Below are 27,370 nucleotides of genomic sequence, written 5' to 3' on the forward strand. Positions count from 1 at the left end.
ATAAATGCAGGATGCATGCTTTACCTTTAATATTGGTAAACCTTAAACTTACTTAGCATGGGTATGGAGAGACAGATAATTTCATAAAGTGGAAGAAGTATAAATAAGTGTAACATTGATGAAGCACAATAGGAGATACATATTAGACCTTTCAAATACATATCTATAGCTTTGTCCATGCAATTCTACTTCGGGCCTTTCTCCTAAGGAAATAGTTGAACTGTAAAAAAAATTCATTGCAGTACTATTTATAATTGCTAAACATTGGGAAAAGCCATCTGTCTAACAATAAGGAGCTAGTCAGATAAATTAAGGCTTATGCCCAGATAATCAAATACGTAAGGTCAGTACTGGCAACCGACCGCTTATACTTAAACACGAGAAAATGAATATAGTGAGAAACAAAGCAACAAAATTGTGTATGTGTATTTATATATCTCCAAGATAGATGACACATCTATTTCTCTTTTTCTCTATTTATATAAAATTGTTAATACAGATTCTCTTTAGTGGCAAGACCATAGAATTTGTTCATTTTTACATTTATATTTTCTAATATTTTTGCCAGTGAACATGAATAGTTTGTATAATAAAATTAAAGAACAGGGAGAAATAAAACATTTTTACATCCTCTGTCCCAATTCCAATTTTAGAAAATTTCATAAAATTTTAATAGTAAAAAAAAAATAAGGGATTTTCCACAGTGGTCTTCATGGAAGCATTTTTTTTTTATAACTGGAAGAGAGAATGATAATAGTAATGTCCCAAAATGATTATCCATATGATAGGCTACTCTGCATAGACAAAGAAACTGGAAGAATGTTTATCAAACCATTAACCGTGCCTATTTCTGAATCAGGCCCGTGGGTGTTATTTTCTTTTTGTGTCTTTTCTCCGTATTTCCCAAATTTTTACTCATGAACAGATTGCTCATTTCTTCAGAACAAAGTGTGTTTTTACAAGTCTAAACGAATATCTTCTTGTTACTGTTAGCCATATAAACATTATAAAAGAAACGGAGTGGCTAAATTTAGTATGGGAACAGCATTTTCCTTTTTGTATGCGTGCTTGTGTGTCTTAATGGCAAGTTCTCCACTTTTCTGTGGGAATGGACTAAAGGCAACTCACCTCAAACTTGATTTATCCTATTGTAGGTTGCTTCAGGTGAATGCAACGAGGACACCGAAGTTTATAACATCACCCTCTGTACTGGGGATGAGCTCACTCTCATGGGGCAGGCAGAAATCTTGTACGCAAAGACTTTCAAGGAAAAGTCACGACTCAACACAATTTTCAAAAAGATCGGGAAGCTCAATTCCATCAGCAAGCTGGGAAAAGGCAAAATGCCATGCCTGATCTGCATGAATCATCGGACCAATGAAAGCATTAGCCTGCCATTCCAGTGCAAGGGCAGATTTAGCACCCGGAGTCCCCTGGAACTTCAGATGCAGGAGGGCGAACACACCATCCGCAACATTGTGGAGAAAACCAGGCTCCCCGTGAACGTGACTGTGCCCAGCCCTCCACCCAGGAACCCGTACGACCTCCACTTCATCCGTGAGGGGCATCGCTACAAGTTTGTGAACATCCAGACCAAGACAGTGGTGGTTTGCTGTGTGCTGCGGAACAACAAGATCCTCCCCATGCACTTCCCTTTGCATTTGACGGTCCCCAAGTTTAGCCTTCCAGAACACTTGGTAAAGGGAGACGTGTGGCCCGAGACCCTGGTCCATCACTGGCTGGGTATCTGCCAAGAACAGTTCGACATCGACGAGTATTCCCGGGCTGTCCGAGATGTGAAAACTGACTGGAATGAGGACTGCAAGAGCCCCAAGAAGGGCCGGTGCTCTGGCCACAACCACGTGCCCAATTCTCTTAGCTATGCCCGCGATGAGCTCACCCAGTCCTTCCACCGGCTCTCCGTCTGTGTGTATGGCAACAATCTCCATGGCAACAGTGAGGTGAACCTCCATGGCTGCAGGGACCTGGGGGGCGAGTGGGCCCCCTTTCCTCATGACATCCTGCCCTATCAGGACCTGGGTGACAGTGGGAGCGACTACCTTTTCCCGGAATCCGGTGAAGAATCGGCAGGCATCCCCGGGAAGTCAGAGCTTCCTTATGAAGAGCTCTGGCTGGAGGACGGCAGGCCCAGCCATCAGCCTCTCACGCGTTCCCTGAGCGAGAAGAGCAGATGCGATCAGTCTAGAGGGTCCGTCCGGTCCAAACGTGCGACCTCTCCTCTTCCTGTGCCCGGAACTCTGGGAGTAGCCATGAAGTCTTCAGAGATTGCCCTACCTCCACCTCCAGTGCCTCCCAAATCTGAAGCCGTAAGTCATTTCTGTTCTCTAGTGATGTGTCAGTCCTTCCGTCTCTCTGCTCGGTCACCTACTAATTTATCTTCTTTCCTAATGAAAGGAAAACTTCCCAGTGGGAAATGATCGGGATGAGCAAATTTGCTTCATTTGGAGTGAAATATAAATGCCGGCTAGATTATTTTTACCAGTTAGGAGTTCAAGTTTTTAAAACCTTGAGAGTTTTGAATAGGAAGAGGTTTAAACATGCCTTTCCCTGCTGCCTGGAGAATGGATAATAGGGAGGAGGGGGCAGACAGTGGGAGACCAGAGAAGAGGCATTACGGTACGGGAGGTATGAAATGACGATGCCCTGAACCACAGCGGCTGGTAGCAGTGGATGGCGGGGAGCAGTGAGCTGCTTCAGAACGACCCGACAGTACTTACTGATAAATTGTGTGTGCGTAGTGAAGGAAAGAGGGAAATCAAGGAAAACTCCTAGAATTTTAGCCTGAGCAACAGAGTGGATATTAGTGCCAGTTACAGTGGTGGGGCAGACTGAAGGAAGAGTAGATTTATTTGGGGGAGAGGGGTGGGGTGGGGATCAAGAGACATCAGCGTGGTTTCTAATCCTTCCAACTTCCCTGAAGTTACATTGAGATCAAAGCATGGTAGGTGTGCTTGTGTACATGGACATACACCAGAGCAGAACCCAAGCCAGCGTGCTTCTGTTTAACACCTTAAACAGAACTCATTCACAGCTCCAGAGGCTTCTATCAAATCTTACTGTAAAAAGGTCAGTACAGGACAGGAGAAAGGGCCCTCTGTTTTGACCATGTTCTTTCATTGACAGGCACTCTCTGAACCTTTGCTCCTTGTTTTTAATCATTGGATTTCATTACATCTGAATCAAGAAAGCATTAGAGACATTGGGTATAGTTCTGTTCATTTATTCAACAGTGTCTACTGCAATTTTTTTTTCCTATCTGGCAGAATCCTTTAAAAAAAAAAAAAAGCTTACACAAATCACAATAAATAGAAGAATTCAGAACCCATCTGACTGAAGCACATTGAGGGGGAGGATGTCTCCACATGCATCTATTCTCTCTGCTCCCCGTGGTGGTCTCAGGACACCTCTGTGGAACCCTGCAGCTGTACAGAACCCAGTTTCAAAACCATGGAAATACTGAGTGGGATGCAAGAAATAGGACCATAAATAAGACCTGCACTCTGGACTCTGGTATCTTTCAATTTTATAGGGAAGTTAACAAATGAAATGCAATGACTGTCATACAAGTTAAAATGTGATAAACAATAGAAGAGAGATAGACATGATGTGTGGGAATTCAGAGGAGAAAGAAACTGCTCGTTGGGTGATGCATGAGAGAAGTCTTCATGGAGATAATGGCATTTTAAATGAGCTGAGGGAACATGCATGAGTTAAAAGAGCAGAGAGATGAGAAAGAAGGACATTCCAGACAGAATAGCATGAGCAAAGGTATGGAAGGAAGCTGGGAGAGACAGGTGAGGGAAAACGGAAAGTGCTGTTGAGTTGGTAGAATAGGGTGACTAGAATGTATGGAAGGGGAGTGATGGCTGAAAAGGCTGGAGCCAGGTCATGGACAGCCCTGAATGTTGGGCAGGCATCCTGCTTAGCTGTCCATGCAGGGACCTCATTGCTACAGAGTTTCCTGAGGGGGACTCCTCCCCCACCCCGGCTGTTTGCTCTAAGATGCAGGAACTCCCCAGAGATTGCAGACCTGGATTTTACCTTGCTCGTTGGAGGATCTTCCGTAGACCTCAAGACACAAGCCCAGAGATCCCAGTACCTAGTAGGGGCTGTGGAAAATTTCGGGCAAGTTTTGGTGAAGTTTAGAGTCCTTGGTATTTTTATTCATGTCAGAGGATATTCCCCCACTCCAACCCACCCCCAAAAAAGCAGGTAAAAAGTAAGGGGACAGTCCTCCTGGAAAGTAAGCAGTGGTCAGTGTGTCTCAACTCAACTATATATTTGATGTTACTGGAAGCTTGGAACCCTGATCTTCAATAGGAGTGTGACCAGGTGAGCTGTTCCTATAGAACTTTGGTCCTACTTGGCACATAGTGGGAACTCATGTTTGTCAGATGATTGATTGACTCATCCATAATGGTCATACCCAAAGTCATTATGTAACTAAGTCTAGAAATAGGAAGCTAGCGCCAGTTGTTTTTTCTGTGGTGTAATAAAAGATGAGTAAGAACATAAATATTAAGAGGCTGTGTTCTTGACCTTGGTACTAAAAAATATGAGAGTTAAATTTGAAAGCAAAAGCAAACTTCACAGGAGGAGATTGTGGTCTCTAGTCTCAGATGTAATGTCTTACAAGAGAGTCTTTTCAGAGCATGTCCGGTGTTTATAGAATGCTATAATCTTAAAAAAAATTTTTTTAAACACCTGAAATCACTTAATTTACTTTAAAAAATTAGGCATTTCCAATGAAGTCATATTTTTTCTTGGCTCTGTGACCATGAAATGAGTTTTCCATTTTTAGGAACTGTGGGATCCAAAGAAATGTCATAATTGTTAGATGTGGCTTCAGCTTGTAATTTTCAAAAGGGAACTTTAATGGGGCATAAATTTAAGCATTCCCACAGAATTAAATAAAACTTCTCTGGAAAGTTATACTGGAGTGAGTCCTGGGAGAAAGACATACCGTGTACCTAACAGCTATCCTGCCTGATAATTAAATACAGTGATAAGCTTTCAAGTGAGACATCATCTGGGAAGGTGACAACTCCCACCAGGTCTTTAAGGATAGAAGGTGCTGGAGCAATAGAACAGAGTCAAAGAAAGCATGTCTTTCATAGTAAGGGAAGCAAAGCTGGTACTTGGCGAATGCAGTCTACTTGCCACAGTGCATGACCCATTCGTGTTAACATCCAGGGATAGAATGGCTCCATTGCATGTCCACCTGTCCCTTTTCTCCTAATTCTTCTCTTCCTCCTTCCCTTCCTATTTCAGTGTCTGAAGTTATAACACGTACTTGTGCTCTGTCTCCAGCACATTTTGGTGGTCTTTGTTTCTTTCTGTGACCATGAGAGTAAATCTTTCCCCTTTGATGATAACGCTTACTGTGTTTCCCGCATTGTGCTGCAATTCTAATTAGAGGCATGTAACATCACTTTAAGACCCGTGGATTTGAGGGGCACCTGGGTGGCTCAGTCAGTTAAACATCCAACTCTTGATCTCAGCTCAGGTCTTGATCTCAAGGACATGAGTTCAAGCCCCGCGCTGGGTGCCATGCTGGGTGTGAAGCCTACTTTAAAAAAAAAAAGGAGCCATGGATTTGAATCCTCCTCACCCTTAAATAGTAGCTTCATACCTTTGGCAAAATATTTAACCTCCCTGAGTCAGTTTCTGTGGGGAGAATAACAGCTTCTTCATTGCATTGTTGTACTGTACAAAGTACTTGGCACTGTTCCGTGGCGCTTGGTAAGCATTCAGTAAATAGTAGCCGTAACTCAATATGGGACAGATTCCAATTTAGGGTCAGATGGAAAATGATTTTTTGGGAGGTTTTTTCCCTCAGTCCTTTCTTAATGAGGGTATAAGACCTCTTCAAAGAGTCAAGGAGGCTGACGGGAACAGGCGCATCTCCCTCCATAGTCAGCCCAGCACCCAGGCAGGGGCCCTTTGTCCCCACATTCCAAAAGCATGTGTGATAGTTTCATTTTACTGGTCTCTGAGATATTACAAAAACCTAATTGGGTTTAAAAATAACAAAACATTCTTCCCATCTGAGGCGCGATTATTGCTAATTAAAATATCCATTTGATAAGCTAGGTGTTAATGTTATAGTTACCCAGCTGTGGAGCCAGATTTGTACTCATCGAAGAGGTACCGAAATGCTCAGCATCCTGGACCCCAGTAATGTCGAATCCTTTCATGGGAGCAGTTGGAGTTTTGAAGAGCTTTAGAGCACCTGGGAAAAAGCCACATGTAGCCCTAAGGCTGCAAGCTCACGTCAAGAAACTGAAATTCCCAGACAAACCTGAATAGAAATATTAAGACTAACAAGTTGCTGGGACGCCTGGGTGGCTCAGTCGGTTAAGCGTCTGCCTTCAGCTCAGGTCATGATCCCAGGGTCCTGGGATCGAGCCCCACATCGGGCCCCACATCGGGCTCCCTGCTCAGGGGGGGAGCCTGCTTCTCCCTCTGCCTGCCGCTCTCCGTGTTCATGCTCTCCCTCCCCTGCCCCTGACAAATAAATAATAAATAAATAAATCTTTAAAAAAAAAAAAAAAAGACTAACAAGTTGTCCTGCCAAATTCTGTTCCTCAGCATGGCTAGGCTAGGTCACGGTGTAACCAGGTGTCACCACCTGGAGGTATCCACCCTACAGAATTAGGGACCTCACATGACTACCAAAGTTAGGAAAAAAGCTATAAAAAGATGTTTGTTTATAAACTAAGGGAAGTGGCTGTGAGAACTGATTTGACTGAGTTTTTATTTTATTTTGTCTTTGGGCTTTTGCCCTGTATCAAATGTTAACATTAGAAAAGGCATTAAAAGCCAGATTTTCTTAAATTAATCTGACATGGTAATATTCAGGTTTAGGTACTAAAAAGATTAATCTGTAAGTGACTATTTATTTTTCAAAGTAATTGCTCTACAAAAAGATTCACTCAGGATTCCACTAATTAATGAGGTCTCCTAAGGCATTTGACATTTAATTAATTTTAATTACGACTTTTGAGGAGTACTCTGAGAGCAAGCCATACCTACATTCCCATTTGTTAATTGAAATAAGGACTAAATTATTACTGTGTTTTGGTAATTTTGAAACTAATTGCCTCTGGTTTTGTGTAGGTTATTTGTTTTTAAATGAAACCTTCTAAACCAAGAAGTGTTTTTCTCCTGTGTCCGTTTGAAAGTCTCAATGATGAGAATGCTAATAATTATAATATTCTGTGGGATAGCTCTTGTTTTCAGATCTGCACTCTTGAGTACCATTTGCACAAAATCACATTAATGTGAAGGTTATATACTGTTTAAATAGATCTATCATGTATTATACTCCTTGCTCAGAAAAGGGCTTTATTCTCTCCCCCAGTGGCATATTCCTTCTTCTGAGTCCATAGAAGCACCCTAGAATTTAAACAAGTATTCTTTTCAGAACCACTTGCCCTCCTTGCCGCCCAGTAAGTGGCCTCTGCCTTGCCTCCCTTGCCTGAGGCTGGGAGATTGGAGGTCATTTCAAACCTAGGTCTGTCTTTAGGTCCTTATCATCAGTGTATAAAACTGGAAGGAAAAAAAAAAGTATTCATCTAAGAATCAGGATTTTGACTGTAAATCACATCTACCGTTGAGTAATTAATCACATAGAGTTTCATTTATTGCTGTTTTGTCATTATAAACTTTCATTTCTGTTCGGCTGAAAATATCCTGATGGGTATGTGACAGGGTTATGAACTCTTTGTATAAAAGCCTCTTTATAAATAAGATTTCTTAAGGCTGTAATGATTTTGTTATCTGGGAGAGGGAGTGTGGGAAGCAATATAAAATCCAGGGCAGAGGGCAGGCACTGAAGGCAAAGTTGCAAAGTTCAAGGAAGCATGGTTACAAAACTCCTTTCTTTCGATTGCTGACATTATCCTGAAGTTGGCTTTTTAGAGTAGAAAATTCACAGTACAGGTGAGTCCAGTTGTAGATCAAGCTCACTTAAAGTATCTGGGTATTTTCTGAATCATTGTCAACAAAGAAACAAAATGATCCTTACCCCGCCTAAGTGATGCCGAAATCTCTTCGGTGACTGCCCACGATTCTAAGCAGCATGATCTTTGAGACAGAAGATTTTCACCCTCAGGCATGTGATGGTATGTTTTAAACCACAGACAAGGAAGTGTATGTCCTTGTCAGCAGGGGTCTCCAGATCCATTGCCATGGATTTAAAAGTTGAGTACACTGCGATAAAATTGATTTTCCCCCCAAAAAGATGGCTACACGAAAGATGTCACAGTAAGTGTTCCATTTACTTTTCTTAAGCAGTCTCTTTGGTACAGTTAGTGAAAAGGTATAAAAAGTGTTATTTCTTCCAGAGAAGACAAGTAGAGAGTTCCAAGAAATGAAAACTTTCCAAGGAATATTATACCAAACCCCCCCCCATCCCTACACTGTGCTGTTTCATAAACACTTGGTGTGTCTTTGGTTTCTTGTATTCTTTTAATCCCTAGAAGTGTGAGAAAAACTTAATGTCACAGGAGAAAGAAATTAGATCATAGGTAATGTATATAAAATGCTCTAATTATGTGTAACAAACGTTACATATAATAAACATACATTAACAAATACATGTAACCTTGTTTTCAAACCATGCAATAATGAGCTTTGTTACTTTGATTAGATTCTCATGCATTACTTTTAACGTGTGGCTATTTAGGGAGAAGACGTTCTTGTCCATTTTTCACAAATGATTGGTCCTTTACACTGTGCTCAGTTCCCTCCCAGCCACACGGAGTTAGAGCTGAAGGGAGTGGAGAGGGGAAAGGACAGTTAATTGCTATTCCCGGAGTCAGGAAAGCAAGTTAAACTTCATGGACCGTATTCTGAAAATGAAGAAAATAGTCCCATTCTATGACGCGTTTGATTTCAACCAAAGATTGGGGTTGGGTTTTGACTTTGTTGACCACCTTCACTTAGAAACATAAACTTTCCTAAGTCATTCATTCTGTTGGGTGTGTGTTCCATCTTTGCTCTGGCTATTAGACAGTAAGTTACCCTTAATTTCTTTCCTAGCTTTACAGTGGCCAGTGATGGAATGGCTAAGGCAGAAAGCAATGGAAAAATGTCTGTTCTCCTCTCTGTCTTCTTAAATGAAGGGAAAGCATGGGTCCTAGGAGTCAGTAAGCACTTCCAGGAGGCTTCCAGGTTATTATGTGTGTGCATGTATATACCCGGGCACATTTTTAAAGTTTCTTCCAAGCTTAGGGAGAAAAAAGCCATGCCTTCTTCAATCCACTGTCCCTTTCTTTTTTTTTTTTTTTTAAAGATTTTTATTTATTTATTTGACAGAGATAGAGAGCACAAGTAGGCAGAGAGGCAGGCAGAGGGAGAGGGAGAAGCAGGCTCCCCACCGAGCAGGGAGCCCGATGCGGGGCTCGATCCCAGGACTCTGGGATCATGACCTGAGCCGAAGGCAGCCGCTTAACCGACTGAGCCACTCAGGTGCCCCCACTGTCCCTTTCTAATAACCGCCTCTTCCTTCTTTTCTAGTCAGTATTCTTGAAAAGAGTGATGTGCCCTCCTGAGTCCACCCTCACCTCCTGTTCTGCCTTTGACTCACTGGAATCTGTCTTCCACACTTTTTACTTTTTCTTTTTCTTTTTTTTTTTCATTCTGATTTCTTTTGCTTAAGAGCCGCAGTGACCTGCTAACTCTCACATATCTTCCAGACCTTTCCTGACTTCCTGACATGTTCTCATCCTTACACCGCCTTTCTGCTGTCCTCCCCTCCCTTCACTTCTTTGACGCCATTCGGGCAGGGTTCTGCTCGGGGACTGCTAAAATAGAGTCACTCGTTTCCTCCTTCTTTGTCTCCTCTTCTGCCCATTCCTTAGGGGTTCAGCCTGCTTTGCTTCTCGTCTGAGATTCCACTGCCACCATCACGCAGATCCTGTTGGTAGAGCATCAAACTCAAGCTCAGTATTTTCAAAACGGAACTCCTTGGCTTCTCCCAAGCTCTGTTCTTCCTTCTAAGTTTCTTTGTCTGATAAATGGCACCAGTACTTGCCTCATCACTGAAGCCCCCAGACCCAAGCATCACATTGGTGGGGGTTTTTTTCATGCCCCTCTGCCTTTTGCACACTCATAATTCCTTCTTCCTGAAGACTTTCTCAGTACAACTTCCTATGAATTCATTCTTCTTCTGTCACCTTGAATAAATTAATGGTGCTCCTACTAACCTTTGCTCTTATACTTCTGTTATTACAGAACCAATTTGTGTCTTGGTTATATGTTTGTCTCCCTTCTTCCCAACTAATTCCATGAGCTTACTCATTTTTGTATACGTAACAGTAGCTCAGTGAGCATGTGATAGGCACTCAACATACATTTGAACAAATCAATAGCAAAATGGAATTAATGTAGTGTGTAGGAAAAGGGAAAGGGTTGGCCATGTTCTTCAGACATTTAGGGACAGTGGAAGTACATAGTGGCTCTGATCTCAGCTCTTAGTCCCCAAACACCTTTTACAGCTTACTTCAAACCCTGACTATTAAATTATGTCAGTGTGTTAGATGGCAGTCACGTGAATAGGCCTTGTACACTAAAGAAAGGTGACTAGAGAGTGTTTTAGAAAGAGCAGAACTCACCATTTCCGCCTTTCAATAAATTACCTTTATATTTAGCCCTGCGTTAGCAGTCTGCTGCATGAATGCTAAGTTTTCTTAATCCTGAGTAGCGGTGTCTTACATTTGATAAGAATGTAATCATTGAGCATTTTACGAAAGGGAAGGCCCTGCAGTGAAGGAGCAAGGATGAGATAATTGTACTGGAGATGGAACTGCTGGAAAGAGGAAGATTGGTTGATTGATTTTCAGAGAGAAATTGTGTGTGTGCATGCGAGCGGGGGCAGGGTGGGTGGGCAGAGGGGGAGAGAGAGAGAGAGAGAGAGAATCTCAAGCAGACTCCCTGCTGAGTGCAGAGCATCCCATGACCCTGAGGTAATGACCTGAGCTGAAATCAAGAGTCAGACACTCAGCCGACTGAGCCACCCAGGTGCCCCGGAAGGAAGAGCTTAGACCAGAGAATTCATGAAGCAAGGCTCTGGGGACAGCAGGGAGCCAGCTCTCCCTGCTGCCACCTGAGTCCATGTTGTGTTCATTGATGCTGTCCTAACCAGCAGGAGCCAGGAGCTTCTCTTCAAACACCCAAACTACTCGTAACCAGAAATGATGAACCAGTAGCAAAGGTTATGCATAATCTGTGATAGTAACACCAGCCCGTCGCTCAGGACTAGTGTTGGAGGTTTACTCCTGATAATCCAGGTACCTCACCCTCCCGTGCTGCCCTACATGTTGTGTTGGACAGGAAGAGAAGGACTCTAGTCCGCCAGCCATGCTGTATTCTGTAATATCCTCATTGAGAATAGTAATTTTTCGGGGGGGGTTGACTATTTCCCAATTTAGAAATACCATCATTGTCATTTTCACACTCCTGCTATGCCCAGTGTGGTGGGGGTAGAGTTGAGGGTGGTCATATGTGACAGGTCTTCTGGCGCACTTTTTCTCGAGATCGACGCTAATATGAGGACACACAAAAAATTAACATCCAGCCCAAATGACTTATCAATAATAATTTCCACATAAAAATATAAAAGGCATTCTTACAGTATACATTTTAAAATAAAAGTGCCTTTATGTTGTATCTTTTTGTGACATCTGTTAACCTCTACCTAGCATTCTGTGGGACATATTTGTACCCGAGGTAACGAATCCCCAAACTCTGTCATCCACAGGGTACCAGTAACAACAATGACAGTCCCTACCATTTTCACTGGCAGACTAATTGACTATACATGGAAAGTAAGTAAATATAAACAGTGTGAGCCGAGTTCAGAAGCAGTGACACGTACAGGCGGCCACGTGCAGTGGTCCCAGACCAAGCATGTAATGTTTGGGACTGAGCCTTAGGAAGTGGCATTTAGGAAGAGACAGGCAGTAACCACAGCAGAGAGGCACAGTCAAGGACAGGCGTGTCCAGGCGACGCTGAACCTGCCTCTTTGGATGGACCTGTGCTCATATAGAGGAGTGGTGGGAGAAATAACTAGGAAGATGGAATAGGATGGAGTAATTTCTGTGGCTACCAAATATAGCCAGAAAGACTGCAGAAGCCTTCAGTGGGAAGCAGGGGAGGCTGAACTTTATCCAGCAATCAGAGGGTGCCACTGGAGATGGGAAGTAACGTGATGAAAGCCACATGCTGAGACTTTTACAAGGAATCCACTGAAAATGTAGTACTTGAAAGTGGAATTGAATATGAGGGAAACTGGAAATAGGGTGATTGGCCATGCAGTCTTGTAAATTGCTTTTTATTGTCAGATAAAATTCATTTCAAAAAGAACTACACTGCTCTTGGATATATATGTTCCATGTTGAATCCAATCAAGAAGCAAAGTAGAACAATTACTGTTATAAGGGCGTAGGAGGTAGGAAGTACGATGGCACAGTAAACCCTCACTATTTGTAACTTCTGGATCCCAAAATGTATATATTTCACCAAAGCGTATAGTTTTTCCCATAAACTGCATATGACTTCATTTGAGAATCTGCAGCAATAAGTTGAAAGTAATAAAGCTGGGGGCTCCTGGCTGGCTCCTTGGTAGAGCATGCAACTCTTGGTTTCGGGGTTGTGAGTTCGAGCCCCAGGATGACTTAAAACAAAACCTTTCAAATAGAAAGAAAGGAAGTAACAAGTTAAACGTAACACGTAGAGAGCAGGTAGTCAGCTGTGCTGAGCGCCAGGCGGCCCTAACACACTTGCCTGGAGCAGCACAAGCTGGCCCTTTTGTACCTCTACAAAATTACACCTGAATTCTTGTCATGGGCCAGGTCTTTTTAAAGTCATTTTTGTTTTTGTTTTCAACTACCTTTTCTCCAAAATGGATTTCAAATCAGCCTGATTCTTTGCCACTAGACTCACAATGACACCCAAACAGCCCTCTCCTCACAAGGGAAGAGAACCTTTCTCTGGCCTTCTAGTAGCATCTCTTCACTGACTCCACCCCATCTCCTAAGAGCGAGAAACACACACACACACACACTCTGTTACTCCTTTCAGGAGTCCTGTGGCCACCCCAAACACTTCCTTTATCTCTGATATAGTCTGGAGTTTAGCTATAAACACTCCAGTTCGCCATAGCTCACCTCCCCCGGGCCCTGTGCCCTACAAATGCTTCTTTCCACTACTTCCTCTCCACACCTCCTCTCATGTGGGAAACCTATTGGAAAGCTCTTTGGGACTGCCCCGTTATAGAAGAGGATGGCAGAACCAGCTCAAAGTGACCTTAGTTAGAAGAACAGGAAGAGGGGACTTCCCATAGGTCACAGGTGGCCGCTTTTCTGTGTTCCAAGACCTAAGTCAGTCAGTTACTTTGAATTAAAATGCATATTGTCATGGACATCTCAGCATATCATAATTGACATCTAGGTAAGTAAGCCCTAATGAAACGTCACAGTTAATGACTACTTCCAGAACTTAGAAATTTCTAAATCAAATTCAGCATTAACCATGTTCTCCTGTGCTTTTCTCTAACCCAGTATTGAAAAGGGACTGTTTATTTTAAAAATTAAAAAGCTATAGGACAGGCTCCTTACCTTACATTTTCCATTCCTGTTACCATAAGCATAAACAGAATCAGGCACAGGTATAATAAAGTAACACCCATCCATCCTAGATTCTATAGATAGTCCCTAAGGAAGAAAAGAAACATAGTTGGCTCCTGTACAAATCACTAACAAGATGGAAGCTGACTCACTATCTTGGTTACTTATTTTGTAACCAATATATACTCCTGAAAGCCAGCCAGTAGGGTAACCCGGCCAGAGGTTTTCAGTGTCCTAGTTGATTCTCAGCTCCTTAAGAAAAGGAGACCCTCCGGGGGCGCCTGGGTGGCTCAGTTGTTAAGTGTCTGCCTTCAGCTCAGGTCATGATCCCAGGGTCCAGTCATGATCCCAGGGTCCTGGGATCGAGCCCCGCATCAGGTTCCCTGCTCAGCCAGGAGCCTACTTCTCCCTCTCCCGCTCCCCCTGCTTGTATTCCCTCTCTAGCTGTCTGTCTCTCTGTGTCAAATAAATAAATAAATAAAATCTTAAAAAAGAAAAGAAAAGGAGACCTTCCAGTGGTGCAGGAGTTCCTGCCCCCTCCCCCGCCCCGAGCCAGCTGAATAATCCTCTCTCTCTTCCTTATCCAAACCCATGTCCTCCCAGATTTTCTTTCTGTAGTCATCCACTACCTCTTTTTTAAAAACTCAAAAGGGAAAAGCCTACAGCTATTGGAGAAGAGAATCTGCTGCTCAGAATACTTCGTTTCAGCCTAAAGAGCTTTTCCAAATGAAAAACAATCACCAGTGGGTCCCAATAACCAGGGCTATGGGTCCTCCGGGTGGGAGCAATGATCCTTTGTGCTAGGAAGAAATGCAACAGATGAGACTTTTTAAATTGCTTCCATTTCACTTAGAACTGAGGTTTGCGTGGTCATGTGACTTTCCATAGCGTCTGGTTTTTTCTGGCAAGCGGCTCAGGTCTGGGAGCCAGTTAGAGGCCCAGTGTGCCGTGTAGGTGTAGCGGATGCAATGGCACGTGAACCTATTTTATTTGGTCTTAAGCAAACACAATACCAAAGCTAATGGAAGCTTGCTGTTTCATTGTCCTCATTACCCCAGAGCTGCGGGGACAGAAAGAAATTGAAGGCAAAGGTGAAAACATTGTTGGGAACACGGCCTAAAAGTAGGCAAGGACCTTTCTGACGAAGTCGGAATTGGCTGTTTTTACCTGTGTGGCTTCTGGTAGATGAGCAGAACCGGGTATAAACTGCCCCCTGCTGCCTGACACAGAGAAGTACATTTAAAAATGTCCGCTTCATTAAAAAGAACCCTATTCTCGAATGCCTCTGTGAATGGAACAGAAGGGGGGGGGGGGGGGGTAACAGCCCGCAGACTCATACAAGCCATGGACCTCACAGGTCACCTAATCCTCTCCCAGGTGAAGCTGAAGGAAGTCAGAGGCAGCTCTCATGAAAAGTGCTGTTTGGGGTTTGGAAGTCGGCCTCACTACTCCATCTGCAGCCTTGTTCCAGCAGCATCCGTGACACCCGGGAGCTAGTTAGAAATGCAGGTTCCTGGGCCCCGCCCTAGGTCTGCTGAGTCAGAGTCTGCCCGTTGAGAAGATCCCGGGTGATTCACATGCACACTTAGGAGTGAGAAGCCCTGCACATAACTTCAGAAGGAGCCTCCACCCTGGAGAAGAGCCTCCAGTCCCGAAGGTTTGGATCACACTGAATTCAGTTTGAACAGGGGATAAACACAACCCAGTAGAAGAGTTTGATCCTCTATTAAGATCATAATTGCCGGGGCGCCTGGGTGGCTCAGTTGGTTAAGCGACTGCCTTCGGCTCAGGTCATGATCCTGGAGTCCCAGGATCGAGTCCCGCATCGGGCTCCCTGCTCGGCGGGGAGTCTGCTTCTCCCTCTGACCCTCCTCCCTCTCATGCTCTCTGTCTCTCATTCTCTCGCTCTCAAATAAATAAATAAAATCTTTAAAAAAAAAATCATAATTGCCTTACGTCCTTATTTTCTTAATACTTCCGTTTTACACAGCTCACACGTCACTGGCCTTTGAACTCACTGTCGTTCACGTTACTGGCCACAGCTCAGTGGCCACGGGCATTTGCCACGCAGTCCCCTTGAAAATCGGTCTGTCCCGCCAAGTTCGTGACAGGCGTGCATTTGATCTCGGGCAGCACCTGTGTTCATCATCCTCGTCACGTGCTGCGGTCTTCTCGCTCCACCCCGCCTTATGCCCCTGCCGTTACTGTTTTAAGAGTAGCAACTTGACCTGTTGTCAGTCTGTTGCTAACCCAGAGTGTTCTTTTCCGCGCCAGGTCAGGGAAGAGTGCCGGCTCCTGAACGCCCCTCCTGTTCCACCCCGAAGCGCAAAGCCTTTGTCCACAAGCCCCTCGGTCCCTCCTCGTACGGCCAAGCCAGCTCGGCAGCAGACTCGCTCTCCCAGCCCCACCCTGTCCTACTATTCGTCAGGGCTGCACGACATGTAAGTCTTAACGCCAGGGCATGCGTCTTCTTGTCGGCCAGCTCACCGCTTCTTGAGAACAGTGCCAAGGGTAGCTGTAGCCTGGGCAGGAGGTGGGAGAGGACGTGTTCTTTAAACACAAAAGAATTTCACTGGAAAAGCATGATGGGGCCCCTGTTGGTTTCAAGCGAGGATGGAAGAACCAGTTTCCTAGGAAGAAAAGAAACCACAGTGTAGGTGAGAAACTCCGCGATAAAGGCTGACTGGATTCTCTTTAAAGCAAGCCACGGAGTGCCACCAGCTCTCACAAACCAGCCTCTCGTTCTTTCCACTCCCACTTCTGCACAAGCAGACAACAGCACCTTCAACCGGGACCTAGAGTTGAAAGGGTCCTGTTGGCTCTGCTCTGCCTTTCCAACCAGTACGGGAATCCCTTCTTGACCGCTGCGGTCTGGTAGCCATTCGCTTCTGTCTGGATCCTTCCAGTGCTGTGAGCTCCTTCTTTTGCACTGCAGCTCATTCCATCGTTGGCAAACGCCAGTGATTTTTTTTGGTAATCTTTCCCTATATCCAGTTGAAATCTATCTCCACATAAGTTTCAACTGTTTCTTTCCTCTGGGGAAAAAAAAAAAAATAGATCCTCCCTGCTTCTCTTTGTCAGCCTGTGAACAATTTGAAGTCAGCTAAGATGTAAGTCTTCTCTTCTCCAGAGAGATCGCCTCAGTTCCTCCAGCTATTTCCCCTGGCATTGCTGCCTGGTCCCTCATCAGCCTGGTCACCCCACCTCTGAGCACACCCTGGCTTCCCTGTCACTCTTAAAATATGGCCCCCAAGTTGAAGGCATTGCTCCATGTCTGGTCTTCACCATGTAAAATAGCTCTCTTTTGCAGTTATTTTTTGTTCTCTGGACGTTGAAATCCTTATGCTAGTTTTACTCAGTTGAATAGAAGCCAAGGCAAGCATTGTGTTTGACGCATCTCTTCTCACCTCAGACTTTGGGATGGAAATAGAGTCATAGGTGCTGGTGCTGTAGTCTTGTCACATGGCCCAAGGATGACAGGCACGAGGCCCCATCTGCAGCTCTCACGCCACCCTGACCTGCTGCAGACATTACTCATCATTCACACGACCTATTGGTGATAAGCCTAAACATGCCTTAAGAATTTTTCTCATCGTGGGGCGCCTGGGTGGCTCAGTCGTTAAGCGTCTGCCTTCGGCTCAGGTCATGATCTCAGGGTCCTGGGATCGAGTCCCGCATCGGGCTCCCTGCTCGGCGGGAAGCCTGCTTCTCCCTCTCCCACTCCCCCTGCTTGAGTTCCCTCTCTCGCTGTGTCTCTCTCTGTCAAATAAATAAATAAAATCTTAAAAAAAAAAAAAAAAAAGAATTTTTCTCATCGTAAAGATCCAGACCCACTCACAGTGATTTTCTTGTTAGTTAAATTAAATATATATATATATTTGCCACCTCTACTATAACCTTTTAAATCATTATAATTCATATCTGTGTAATTATCGGTGAATTTTAGTAACTTAAAGACTTTTTTTAAAACCCGGTGAAGTTAGCAGATACTTTATTGGATTCATGATAAGAAATACTGTATTTTTCTTCCTAGCTGCCCTTTTCTACTCAGAAGTGACATCTGGGGGATACGGGTCGGCTCGATATTTGGCTGCTACTTTTGACTCACCTCCCTTTCTGTGTTTGCTCTTAAGCAGCGTTCCTAAAAGCGACACAAGTCCTTCCGAAAGTGCGCCTGTGTCCTGCTATCCCTGCAACCGCGTGAAAACTGATTCTGTGGACCTCAAGTCCCCGATGGGAAGCCCCTCTGCTGACACGCTCTCCTCCAGGCTCTCGTGGCCCAACCATTATTCGGGAGCGTCAGAGAGCCAGACCAGGAGCGACTTCCTGCTGGGCCCCAGCAGGAGCTACAGTTACCCGCGACAGAAGACACCAGGCACACCAAAGAGAAACTGCCCAGCACCCTTTGATTTGGACAGCCACGAGCTCTTGGCCAGTCCCCCTGGCTCCGTCACTTCAGAATTCAGCGGGAGCGTCTCTGCCTGTCCCAAGTCGGCCAGCTACTCTGTGGAGAGTACGGATGAGAAAACTCTGGCTGCTGACACAACCAAGCAGAGTATTTCGTGCCCTGCCTTACCCCCCAGGGCTCCAAAACCAGTGGAAGAGAAAGCCGCCTCGGACACTTCTCCTTTGCCTCTGAAAATTGATGGTGCTGAGGAAGACCCCGAGTCTGGGTCACCGGACCTCTCTGAGGACCAGTACTTTGTTAAAAAGGGCATGCAGGACATCTTCTCCGTCACCTACCCTTTCTCATCTCCGCTCCACCTCCAGCTGGCCCCCAGGTCCTGCGGCGATGGCTCCCCATGGCAGCCGCCCGCTGACCTGTCGGGACTCTCTATAGAAGAAGTGTCCAAGTCGTTACGGTTTATTGGTTTGTCTGAAGATGTCATATCATTCTTCGTTACTGAAAAGATCGATGGGAATTTGCTCGTTCAGCTGACGGAAGAAATCCTCTCCGAGGATTTCAAATTGAGCAAACTGCAGGTGAAGAAAATAATGCAATTCATTAACGGCTGGAGGCCCAAAATATAGCCAAATAACCCCAGCTAGCATTGAACAAAACGGACAAATGTGTGTGCTAGAAGGGGTGGGCTGGGACACAATTCCATGTTTTTTGCACTAAAAACCTTCTCTGTAAATAGGGATAAGAGAAACTCTTACTATGCAGATTACGTTTTTGAATGGTGAACAGGCTATTTTGTACATCAATAAAAATGCTGTACAGAACACTTAGAGGTGTGCCTTGTACATCACTCAACAGCTGCTCAAAGACAAAAGGCATGTTCAGAGAATTAATTCTCACCCAAGTAGGTTTATGCGAGAAGGTATGATATTTATTACAAAATAGCCAAAGCTGAAAACCGTAAGAATCAAAAAAACAACAAAACAACAAAACAACAAAAAAGAACTTAAAAAAAAAAAAAACACTTTTTGAACAACAGTTCTCTCCTTTGGGGGAATCGACTTTAGACAATTAACTATTCTGTGCTCTGTCGTTTGGATTGCTCAGTGCTAATTGTTTTACTCTTGTGCCTGAAAATGTTAGTGATATGAAATGACACTTTACTGTTTGTTATATGCTTGGTGGGGATCTTTTCATCAAAAGGCATTTTCCAAAAGTCACATGTTGATAGAGGATGTATGAAATAATACAAATCATGACCACAATAATTTATCTGTAACTGCTGCTAATTTTATTGAGCAGTGGAGAAAAAAAACGCAGAATATATGCATATATGTGTATATATGTATACACAATACAAACATGTTTTAAACATCATTATTAGTCTGATATTTTAGGTAACATCTGTTCACTTTCAAAGATCCATTGAGGTTTGGGGCTGTTAACTAAGTTGACGCTCTTAGGAAGAGTGGACAGAATGATTCCAAAGATTCTCAGAACCCTTCCCCTCGAAGCTCAGTCTGACTCGGCTTCATCACTGAAAGCTTGGAAGAAATCAGTAGAGGGTCTGTATTAAAGAATTAAATTTGATTGTAAGCCCATGGGCGGTGGTTTGCATGTAATACTTGCATGCCGATGTCTGGGAAAATGGTAGTTTCTTGTCAGAGGGTAATTCATCTCCGGTTTGAGAGTCTTCTTTTTTCCCCGGTGTCTAACAGCAAGAGGTCTGAAGAGCATTTCTCAGAGTGTATTAGGTGTTCTCCACACGCTTGTGCTACAGGAGAGCTCAAAAATCAGACTTACGACCTTCATCTTTTGAGTAATTTTTTATGAAGTATCAGTAAGTACACTTGTTTCGTTCATAAGCCTCTTCTTTCCTCTCGTCCAAAGACAATACATTATTACCATACTTTTATTCCAAGAATTCCAGGACATTATTCTGACGGTTCTTGACAGATGTGATTAAAAATTCCAAAATATGGCCTCATCATCATTGTTGACTTTTTGAAGGAATGTAAATCTTAGAACAGTTCTAGTTCTCCAAGCAAGCCACCAGCCCTAGCCCTGCCTCCCCCCCAGTCTGATTCTGGATGTGCAGACATCTGTGACTGAGGTCAGCCCACCAAGCGTCAATATGACTTGCAGGATTGGCTTCTATCTTTTTATCCAGTCTTCCTGCTCACCAAAATACCTAAACAAAGGTAAAGACAAGACCCACGACAACGCAACATGCAATATGCAATATGGCTTTATTTCTTGACATTAAAGATGTTCTTAATCCATCTCCTGGTTTAGAATTGAGGTGAATTGAACCTCTTCTCATTTTCCATCCTAAATCTTTTTTTTAAGGCATTTTTTTTTTCCTCCCTTCACACATCTCCCAAAATGTAAATACTCTCGGTAAAATGCATCCCATAAGGAAAACTGGAGCGCCCCTTCAGAAGTAACTGAAAAATCTATATGGAAGTTTCCGGTCCTGCACTCACATGACATGAGACCCCTCAGTGACTTTCATGTTTAAAAAAACATCCTTCTGTGTCAGCAACCACTTCCATGGCAACATTAACCTCTCAGCACTTTCTTTTAAAATAAAAACAGAGGATGCAGTTGAAACGCTGCACGTTTTTCTCTAGCAAATCCTTGCTGAGTCTGCTTTTAAGTACCTGACCCTTGGACACAATTCTCAGATTCCGGCAGGAGGAACAGAGCGGGTTTGGGTTTACTGTGAAGGCTGCCCCACATAAACAGCTGACTCCTTTTATGTTTCTCTTTTTATGTTTTATTTTGCAAAAACTCGACACAAATAGTTTCTGGTTTTTGTCCTGGCATGTGTACATCGAGTTTGTATTGTTGGCAATATAGAGACTACTTGGGGGCAGGCGCTATGGCCTTTGGGTCATGTATTCAAATTTGTTGAGCACCTTTTATTGCCAGGCACTATGCTGGTATGACTCGACAATGCTGAAAAAAAAAAGCCTTCTTGGAGCTCATGATGTTTATATTTAAAATCACAGTTGCTGAGACTGCATATGTGTGAGAAAGACAGGAAATCTTCTGGGCAGTTGGATGTATGGAGAGTTAAGTGTGTTCTGTCTTCAAAGAATCACAGATGGAAGAAATGGCAGGCTTTATTAAAGGGGTAAGAAAATCAACGCCACGTGATCGTGAAAACTTAGAATATGTTAGAGACTGAAAGTATCTCTGACTCCCACTAGCTAATGTTCTCTTTTACCGATTAGGAATGTTTTTAACTGTGATAACTATCTTCTGGCATCTCCAAAGGCACAGATACATGTAGTTGCCATTCCTGAGCTGAACACTTTGTAGAGGACCTTGGCACCCTGACTAGACAAGGCACGTAGAGGCAGAGAGGATCACAGCAAGAGACACAGTGCAGGGACGGGGAGGAACCGGCCTTTCCCTGCTAAGAGCTGCAGTTTCGCAGTGAGAAATGATGTTCTAGAGATCCCCAGAAGCAGAACTTTTGCTAACACAACCAGGTCAAGACTGAGCATATCTGGCAGGTTCCCTGCAGTCAGTGCGGTGACCATGGGGCTTGGGGGAAAGTGTCTGTCTAAACAGGACCCTCCTTGGGGTTTAAATTCATGGCCCCCATCAGAAAAGAAAATCAGGAATAAGCCAAACCAAGCAGCTAAAGTGTAGAATATGGACCTAACTCATGCTGGAAGGGAGAACTCACACACTCCCGGACCTATTCTTTCTCAGAATCTTGTAAACGCCGGCACATTTCTCCTTGAAGTTGAGCTGCTCAACTTTATGAACTGTGAAATTTACATTTACACTCTTTCAACCCACATATACCATTCAAGTTTATGAAGTTTCAGCAAGCTGCCCATTCGACTAAATTGCTATGTTTATTCTTGTCTCATGTAGAAATAAAACAATCTTATGGGAAACTGTTATGACAATCCATTCCAACTGTTTTCAGACATAGGCATAAACACCCTCTGCTCACATTCCAGAACCACCTGCACACCATCCATACAACTCCTTGAGAAGTTCAGGGGGTGGATGTGGATGGATAGAGGGTCCTTCATTTTCCAAACACTTTGTGTAACAAGTCACTACTCATCATGCCTAAAGAGCATAAAATTAACATTTTGAATAACAAACTGGAAAACAAAACCATTTTCCAAAGTACCTCGTGAACCATTCAAAGGAAATTTCAACGTCAGTCCCCCAGAAAAGTTAAATCTGCTACTGGACACACGAGACTTTCAGAAACTATGACCATTCTATCAATTCCCACTCTTTATCTAGTAATATAAAGGCAATGGGCTGCTAGGGCAAAAAGAGTAAAATGCCCAGAATGCAAATGATGGAAAGTAGGATTTTTTATGCTGTGGGGTTGTAATATTGTGGAATTCTCATGGCCCCTTCTTGTCAAGTCACATTGCAGTTTAGTCTTTAAAACTTTAGTCTTTAAAACTTGTGTTTTAAAATTGATCTCATTGTGAAAACCAGAAACAAGGGGTAAACGTGATATCAGTTAAAACTATGTACAAATATCTTCTGTAATTTTGCTGCTCTGTCTAATTTTTAGGCTATGAATTTTGTAATGAGCTTATCAGATTATAAATTTCCTTTGTTTACAATCTCATGTATTCGGGCTCAGATCATTTCTTAGCTATCAACCTCTTCTCCCATTTTCATATTAAGTTCCATTTAAAATAATTGTTTAAGCTAAGCCTAAAAATTGAACTCAATTAATTAAAAATTGGGGGAGTTTTCCTTGATTTAAATGGAAAGGGTATATTCTTTTCAAAGAATTTTGTAACCGTCTTTATAGGTTCTTTGCTTGGAAAACCGGGGGTGTTAACTACCAGTTAACGGTTGTGTTACTTTCCAGAGCATTATCTAATGGGCCCAATGTGTACCTCAAGATAAACATGGTATGTTCTGTCTAAAAAAGTTCATTGTTGATTTAAATGGTTCCAAAATGTCTATAAATAAAGAAAATTTAAAAGTTGATCCTCTTGCAGTTCCTCAGTGAGTTGGACCTAGTGCATAGTTTTCTAGAACTCTCTTCCCCACCCTCATGAAGGAGATGAGAACGTGTCTGAAGGGATTCTTAATGCTGCAAGCCTATTCTGTACTAAGAGACTGAAGACAATGGGTATCGTACAAAGAAGCAGCTGGGAGCCAGGTCACCCGATGGCATTCAAAGAAAACCCAGTACCTGTGTGGTCAGGAGTTAGAACAAAAGACAAATAGAGATGAACTGCTGAGCTTTAAGAAAAAAGAAAAAGAAGTCCATGTTTGTGTGGGGAAAAGAAACAACACACATTCCTCTCTTTTTGGCTTATACATGGTTGAATTTATATAATTACAGCCAACATAAGCGGTGAGAGATGGTGGGGGGTACTGGAGAAAGTCATGGGTCTTCAGCTTGCTGCGACATCCACCAGTGAGTTTTACAGAGAAGCTGGCAAATGGCAAGTAGGGGTTGCTTAGGAGAGCTTCTGTTTTACTCGAAATAGCATGAAATAGCTTCAGACCGTTTTATGGAGAGGCTTGGGGGTAGGGTTAAGGGGCTGAGAGGACGAAAAGACCCATGTCCTGGGCCCCCAACAGGACCCCCTCCCCCAGCTTCACAATCCTGCAGAGTCTTCCTGACTTTCACTAGACAAAGCGTTCTCGAATCATCTTCTATTTAAGCCTTCAACCCTCTGTCCTATTTCACAGGGATAAAGCTTATAACTAAATCCATAGGTGGCTTCTTCCCTGGATTTTTGGGATATGCACTGGAAGAACGTGTAGCATTGAACCTGTAGGATGGAGTTGGCTAAAGCATGCAAGGATCTGTCTCAAGGTCCTAGGAGTACTTACATCAGACGGACACTAGGACATATCACTCCCCCAAACTGAAAATTGCAAAGTAAATTTGAGTTTAGAAATAAGTTGGGTTAGAGTCAAATATCTTGAGGTTAGAAAAAGCCAAATCATTGAAAAGAATGATTAAGTACTGGATAAATTCTCATTTCACTGCAATGAATTTTCCCAGCCCCTCCTTGCTTAGCTGACTCATACACTTCCTTCTGGATTTACCAGTACCAATCCCCAAAGCCAGTTAGCTTGCCCTCTGTGCTGGCCTAGCTTCTTGTCCCTTTGTAAGCTATAAGCTCTTCCTATCAGGGCTTATGTCTCCATTGTTGTGTCTCCAAAAGTAGATGCTATTTGGGGTTCTATTGAATGATAGCATGAATACCATCACATTCCTGCTGGTGGCCAGGCTTTGTGCCATCAAGATCAAGATAACAATAAAGTTAAAAAAAAATGACACAAATGAAACTTGTATTTATCATTAAGACTTCTGAGTAGACTTTTTTAAGAGACGGCAAGATAAGAACTTGTTCAGAGGTCCCAGATCGTTTGCATCATTTGCCAATGAATTCATTTTTTTCTAACAGTTTAATTAAGCCAATGACTTCAATTCTTTAATGGATATGATTTGCCAATGAATTCATTCTCTTCTAACAGTTTAATTAAGCCAATGACTTCAGTTCTTTAATGGATATAAAACAAACTAAAAAAGATCAGTATGTGCCCATCGACTTGAGTGAAATATTGGTTCTAAAAGACACAGGCAATTGAGGAGTAGATATGGTAGAGTGACCAAGCCACGATTGATCTTAGGACCACCTGCAGTGGGTGAAAATAAGGAGTCGGGCGCCTGGCTGGCTCAGTTGGTGGAACGTTTGACTCTTGATCTCAGTGTTGTGGGTTCAAGCCCCAGGTTGGGTGTAGGGATTACTTAAAGATGGAATCTTTTTAAAAGAAAGAAGGGAAGGAAGGGAGGGAGAAAGAGAGAGGAAGGAAGGAAGAAAGGAAGGAAGGAAGGAGAGAGAAAGAGAAGAAAGAAGAAAGAAAAAGAAAGAAAGAAAGAAAGAAAGAAAAGAAAGAAAAAGAGAGAAAAAAGAGCAGTTTCTGTGTGCTCAGAAGCACAACTGTGCAGGGCACAGGAAAACTATCCATGGACAGATCACAGAAGTTTAGAGCCAGAGGGAACCTTGAAAATGGTCTGGTCCAGTCTCTTAACTTTATTTTAAGTAATCTCTACACCCAATATGGGGCTAAAACTAATGACCCCAAAATCAAGAGTTCCAGGCTTTACTAACTGAGCCAGCCAGACACCCCCAACCTCTTAACTTTATAGGAATGAAGCACATGGAGGGTAAATGACTTCCCCCAGACCACATAAGGTTTGTGACAGAATCAGAGCTAGAAATAAAGTCTCCTGATTCCCCATTCTGTATTCATTCTATTACAACATTGTCTCCCAATTTCCTTGACTTTTATCTTTTTAAAATAATATTTAGATTTTTTTCTTAGGGGGGCACCTGGCTGGCTCAGTTGGTAGAGCATACAACTCTTGATTCTCAGGGTCATGAGTTGGAGCCCCATGTTGGGCATAGAGATTACTTTTTTAAAAATTAATTTTTTTAGTGCAAAGAATTTCCTATCATGGTCCTCCAACTTCTCTGTCTTCTAAGATCTTGAACTGATGCTACCCAGGCAGTGCTAGCTGAAAATCAAGAGAAACCTCTCCTGCTTATAAAATGGAGGCTCTGAGCATGTCTCTTGCTTTTTGATCAAAAGGGATGACTCTGTGGAGATAGTGAGACAGGTATAAAATGAAAAAATGTAAAAAAAAAAAAAACACACACACAAACAACAACAACAACTTACACAGAGTACACACACCTTTCATCCCATTGTATCCAGCCATGCCAAGCCCTAGGAAGAGTTTACAAATTGGGACACCTAGCTGGAGAAGCAACTGTAGTACTAAACATGGCCGCAGGGTGTCGGGCTTTTCCAACCAGCTAATGACTACACAAGGCTTAACTCCAGTCAGCTCAGATAGAGTACAGCCGTGAGACAAGGGGCAAAACTTTAAGTCCGGCCTGTATTGGTGGTCTCCCTCTTCCCCTCATTCAGTTTTCCACTTTCCTTAGCCAAACACATTGGAATCCTGAAGTCATGGAAACAGAAAGAAGTGGCTCAAAAAAGATAAGTCATTTGAAAGTGGAGCACTGTCATTTTTCCAAGCCATATGTAGGGAAGGAAAAATTCTTCTTCTACCTTTCGAAGTCTTCCAGCTGGACTAAGAATTAAATTGAACAGATTAACAGAAGAAAGAACCAAACTTTTATTATATGCACGCGGAGGCCCAATAATGAAAGTGAAACGTAAAGAAATGACCAAGGCTGGAAGTTTTTATACTTTTTAGACAAAGAGACAATAAATCTGTAAGGAATCAATTAACTTTGGGAGTTTCAATTAGTAGGGAATTCTAAACAGAATTTGGACTAGGGTAGTAAATTAGTAAAAAGTAGCAAAGGTTTTTGTTTGTTGGTTTGTTTTGTTTTGTTTTGTTTTGTTTACAGCCTTCTTGGCTCTAAATTTCCCATATCTGGTGATAAGGATATCTCTTGATCTCCTGGCACAGGGAGCATAACTTTCTCATGGGAGACATATTTCCTGCTTTCAGGGGACAGGGGAGGGTCTGAGTGTCCTTCTTGCACCAACTGCCTCTTACGTACTTAGGATAATCAGTATGCTAAAGTGGCACATTTTGGGGTGGGATCCCCTTGGCTCCTATGCATATTTCCATTGCGGAAGAGGTAGAGGAATTTTCAAAGTGCAAAACTGACCTATCAGATGCCTTGTCCCTTCTTGGTTCTGAGTCTCTGGAATTTTGAAAGTGAATGGTGCTCATCAGTAAAAAAAAAAAAAAAAGCTGTACTTCCTTTTTTTTTTTTTTTTAATTCCATTGGTTGGTTTTGAGCAACAAAGCCCTCAACCAGAAACAAAATCTCTCAAGTATCATTACATTAAAGCTGACTTCCAAGATAAGATTGGAAAAGTAAATCTCCTTCAATCCTCCTTCACCCTAATCAAACCATGAACCTACCTAGTTGGTCCTGGAAGGAAGAACAAAGAAAAGATAAACTTTAACAAAGAAAACGTCAAACTTCAGCTCTTGCGTCAATATGTTTATGCTTCATTCTCTGTGCTTTTTACTATTTTCAGTAGTGCAGCTTTTGACAAGGTAAGGAAGTCTCAATTCAACTTTTAAGGAGATGAGTTTACAAATCTAGTAAACTACCAGTAATTTCAGTTTTTTTATCTGAAGAAAACAAAAACTCTAATTCAAAAAGATATATGCACCCCTATGTTTATTGCAACATGATTCACAATAGCCAAGTTATGGAAGCAACCTAAGTGTCCATTGATAGATGAATGGATAAAGAAGAAATGGTGTGTGTGTGTGTGTGTGTGTGTACACAC

General features: G+C 42.9%; 1 protein-coding gene across 2 annotated transcripts in view; it reads left to right on the forward strand.

Annotated features, from left to right (window-relative positions):
* The window catches only part of GAREM1 (GRB2 associated regulator of MAPK1 subtype 1), a 195,755-nt gene extending 172,708 nt beyond the window's left edge, over positions 1-23,047 (forward strand). The window contains exons 4-6 of one of the 2 annotated variants that reach the window (XM_021686087.1): positions 1,155-2,327; positions 15,928-16,094; positions 17,787-23,047. In XM_021686087.1, coding sequence (XP_021541762.1) covers positions 1,155-2,327; positions 15,928-16,094; positions 17,787-18,684 — 2,238 coding nt within the window. In that variant the 3' untranslated portion in view covers positions 18,685-23,047. The remainder of the gene's footprint in view (positions 1-1,154; positions 2,328-15,927; positions 16,095-17,786) is intronic. The other variant, XM_021686088.1, reaches the window with a different exon arrangement.
* Positions 23,048-27,370: the final 4,323 nt, after the last annotated feature.

This window comes from Neomonachus schauinslandi, chromosome 14, assembly GCF_002201575.2.
Source record: "Neomonachus schauinslandi chromosome 14, ASM220157v2, whole genome shotgun sequence".
Lineage (NCBI taxonomy): Eukaryota > Metazoa > Chordata > Mammalia > Carnivora > Phocidae > Neomonachus > Neomonachus schauinslandi.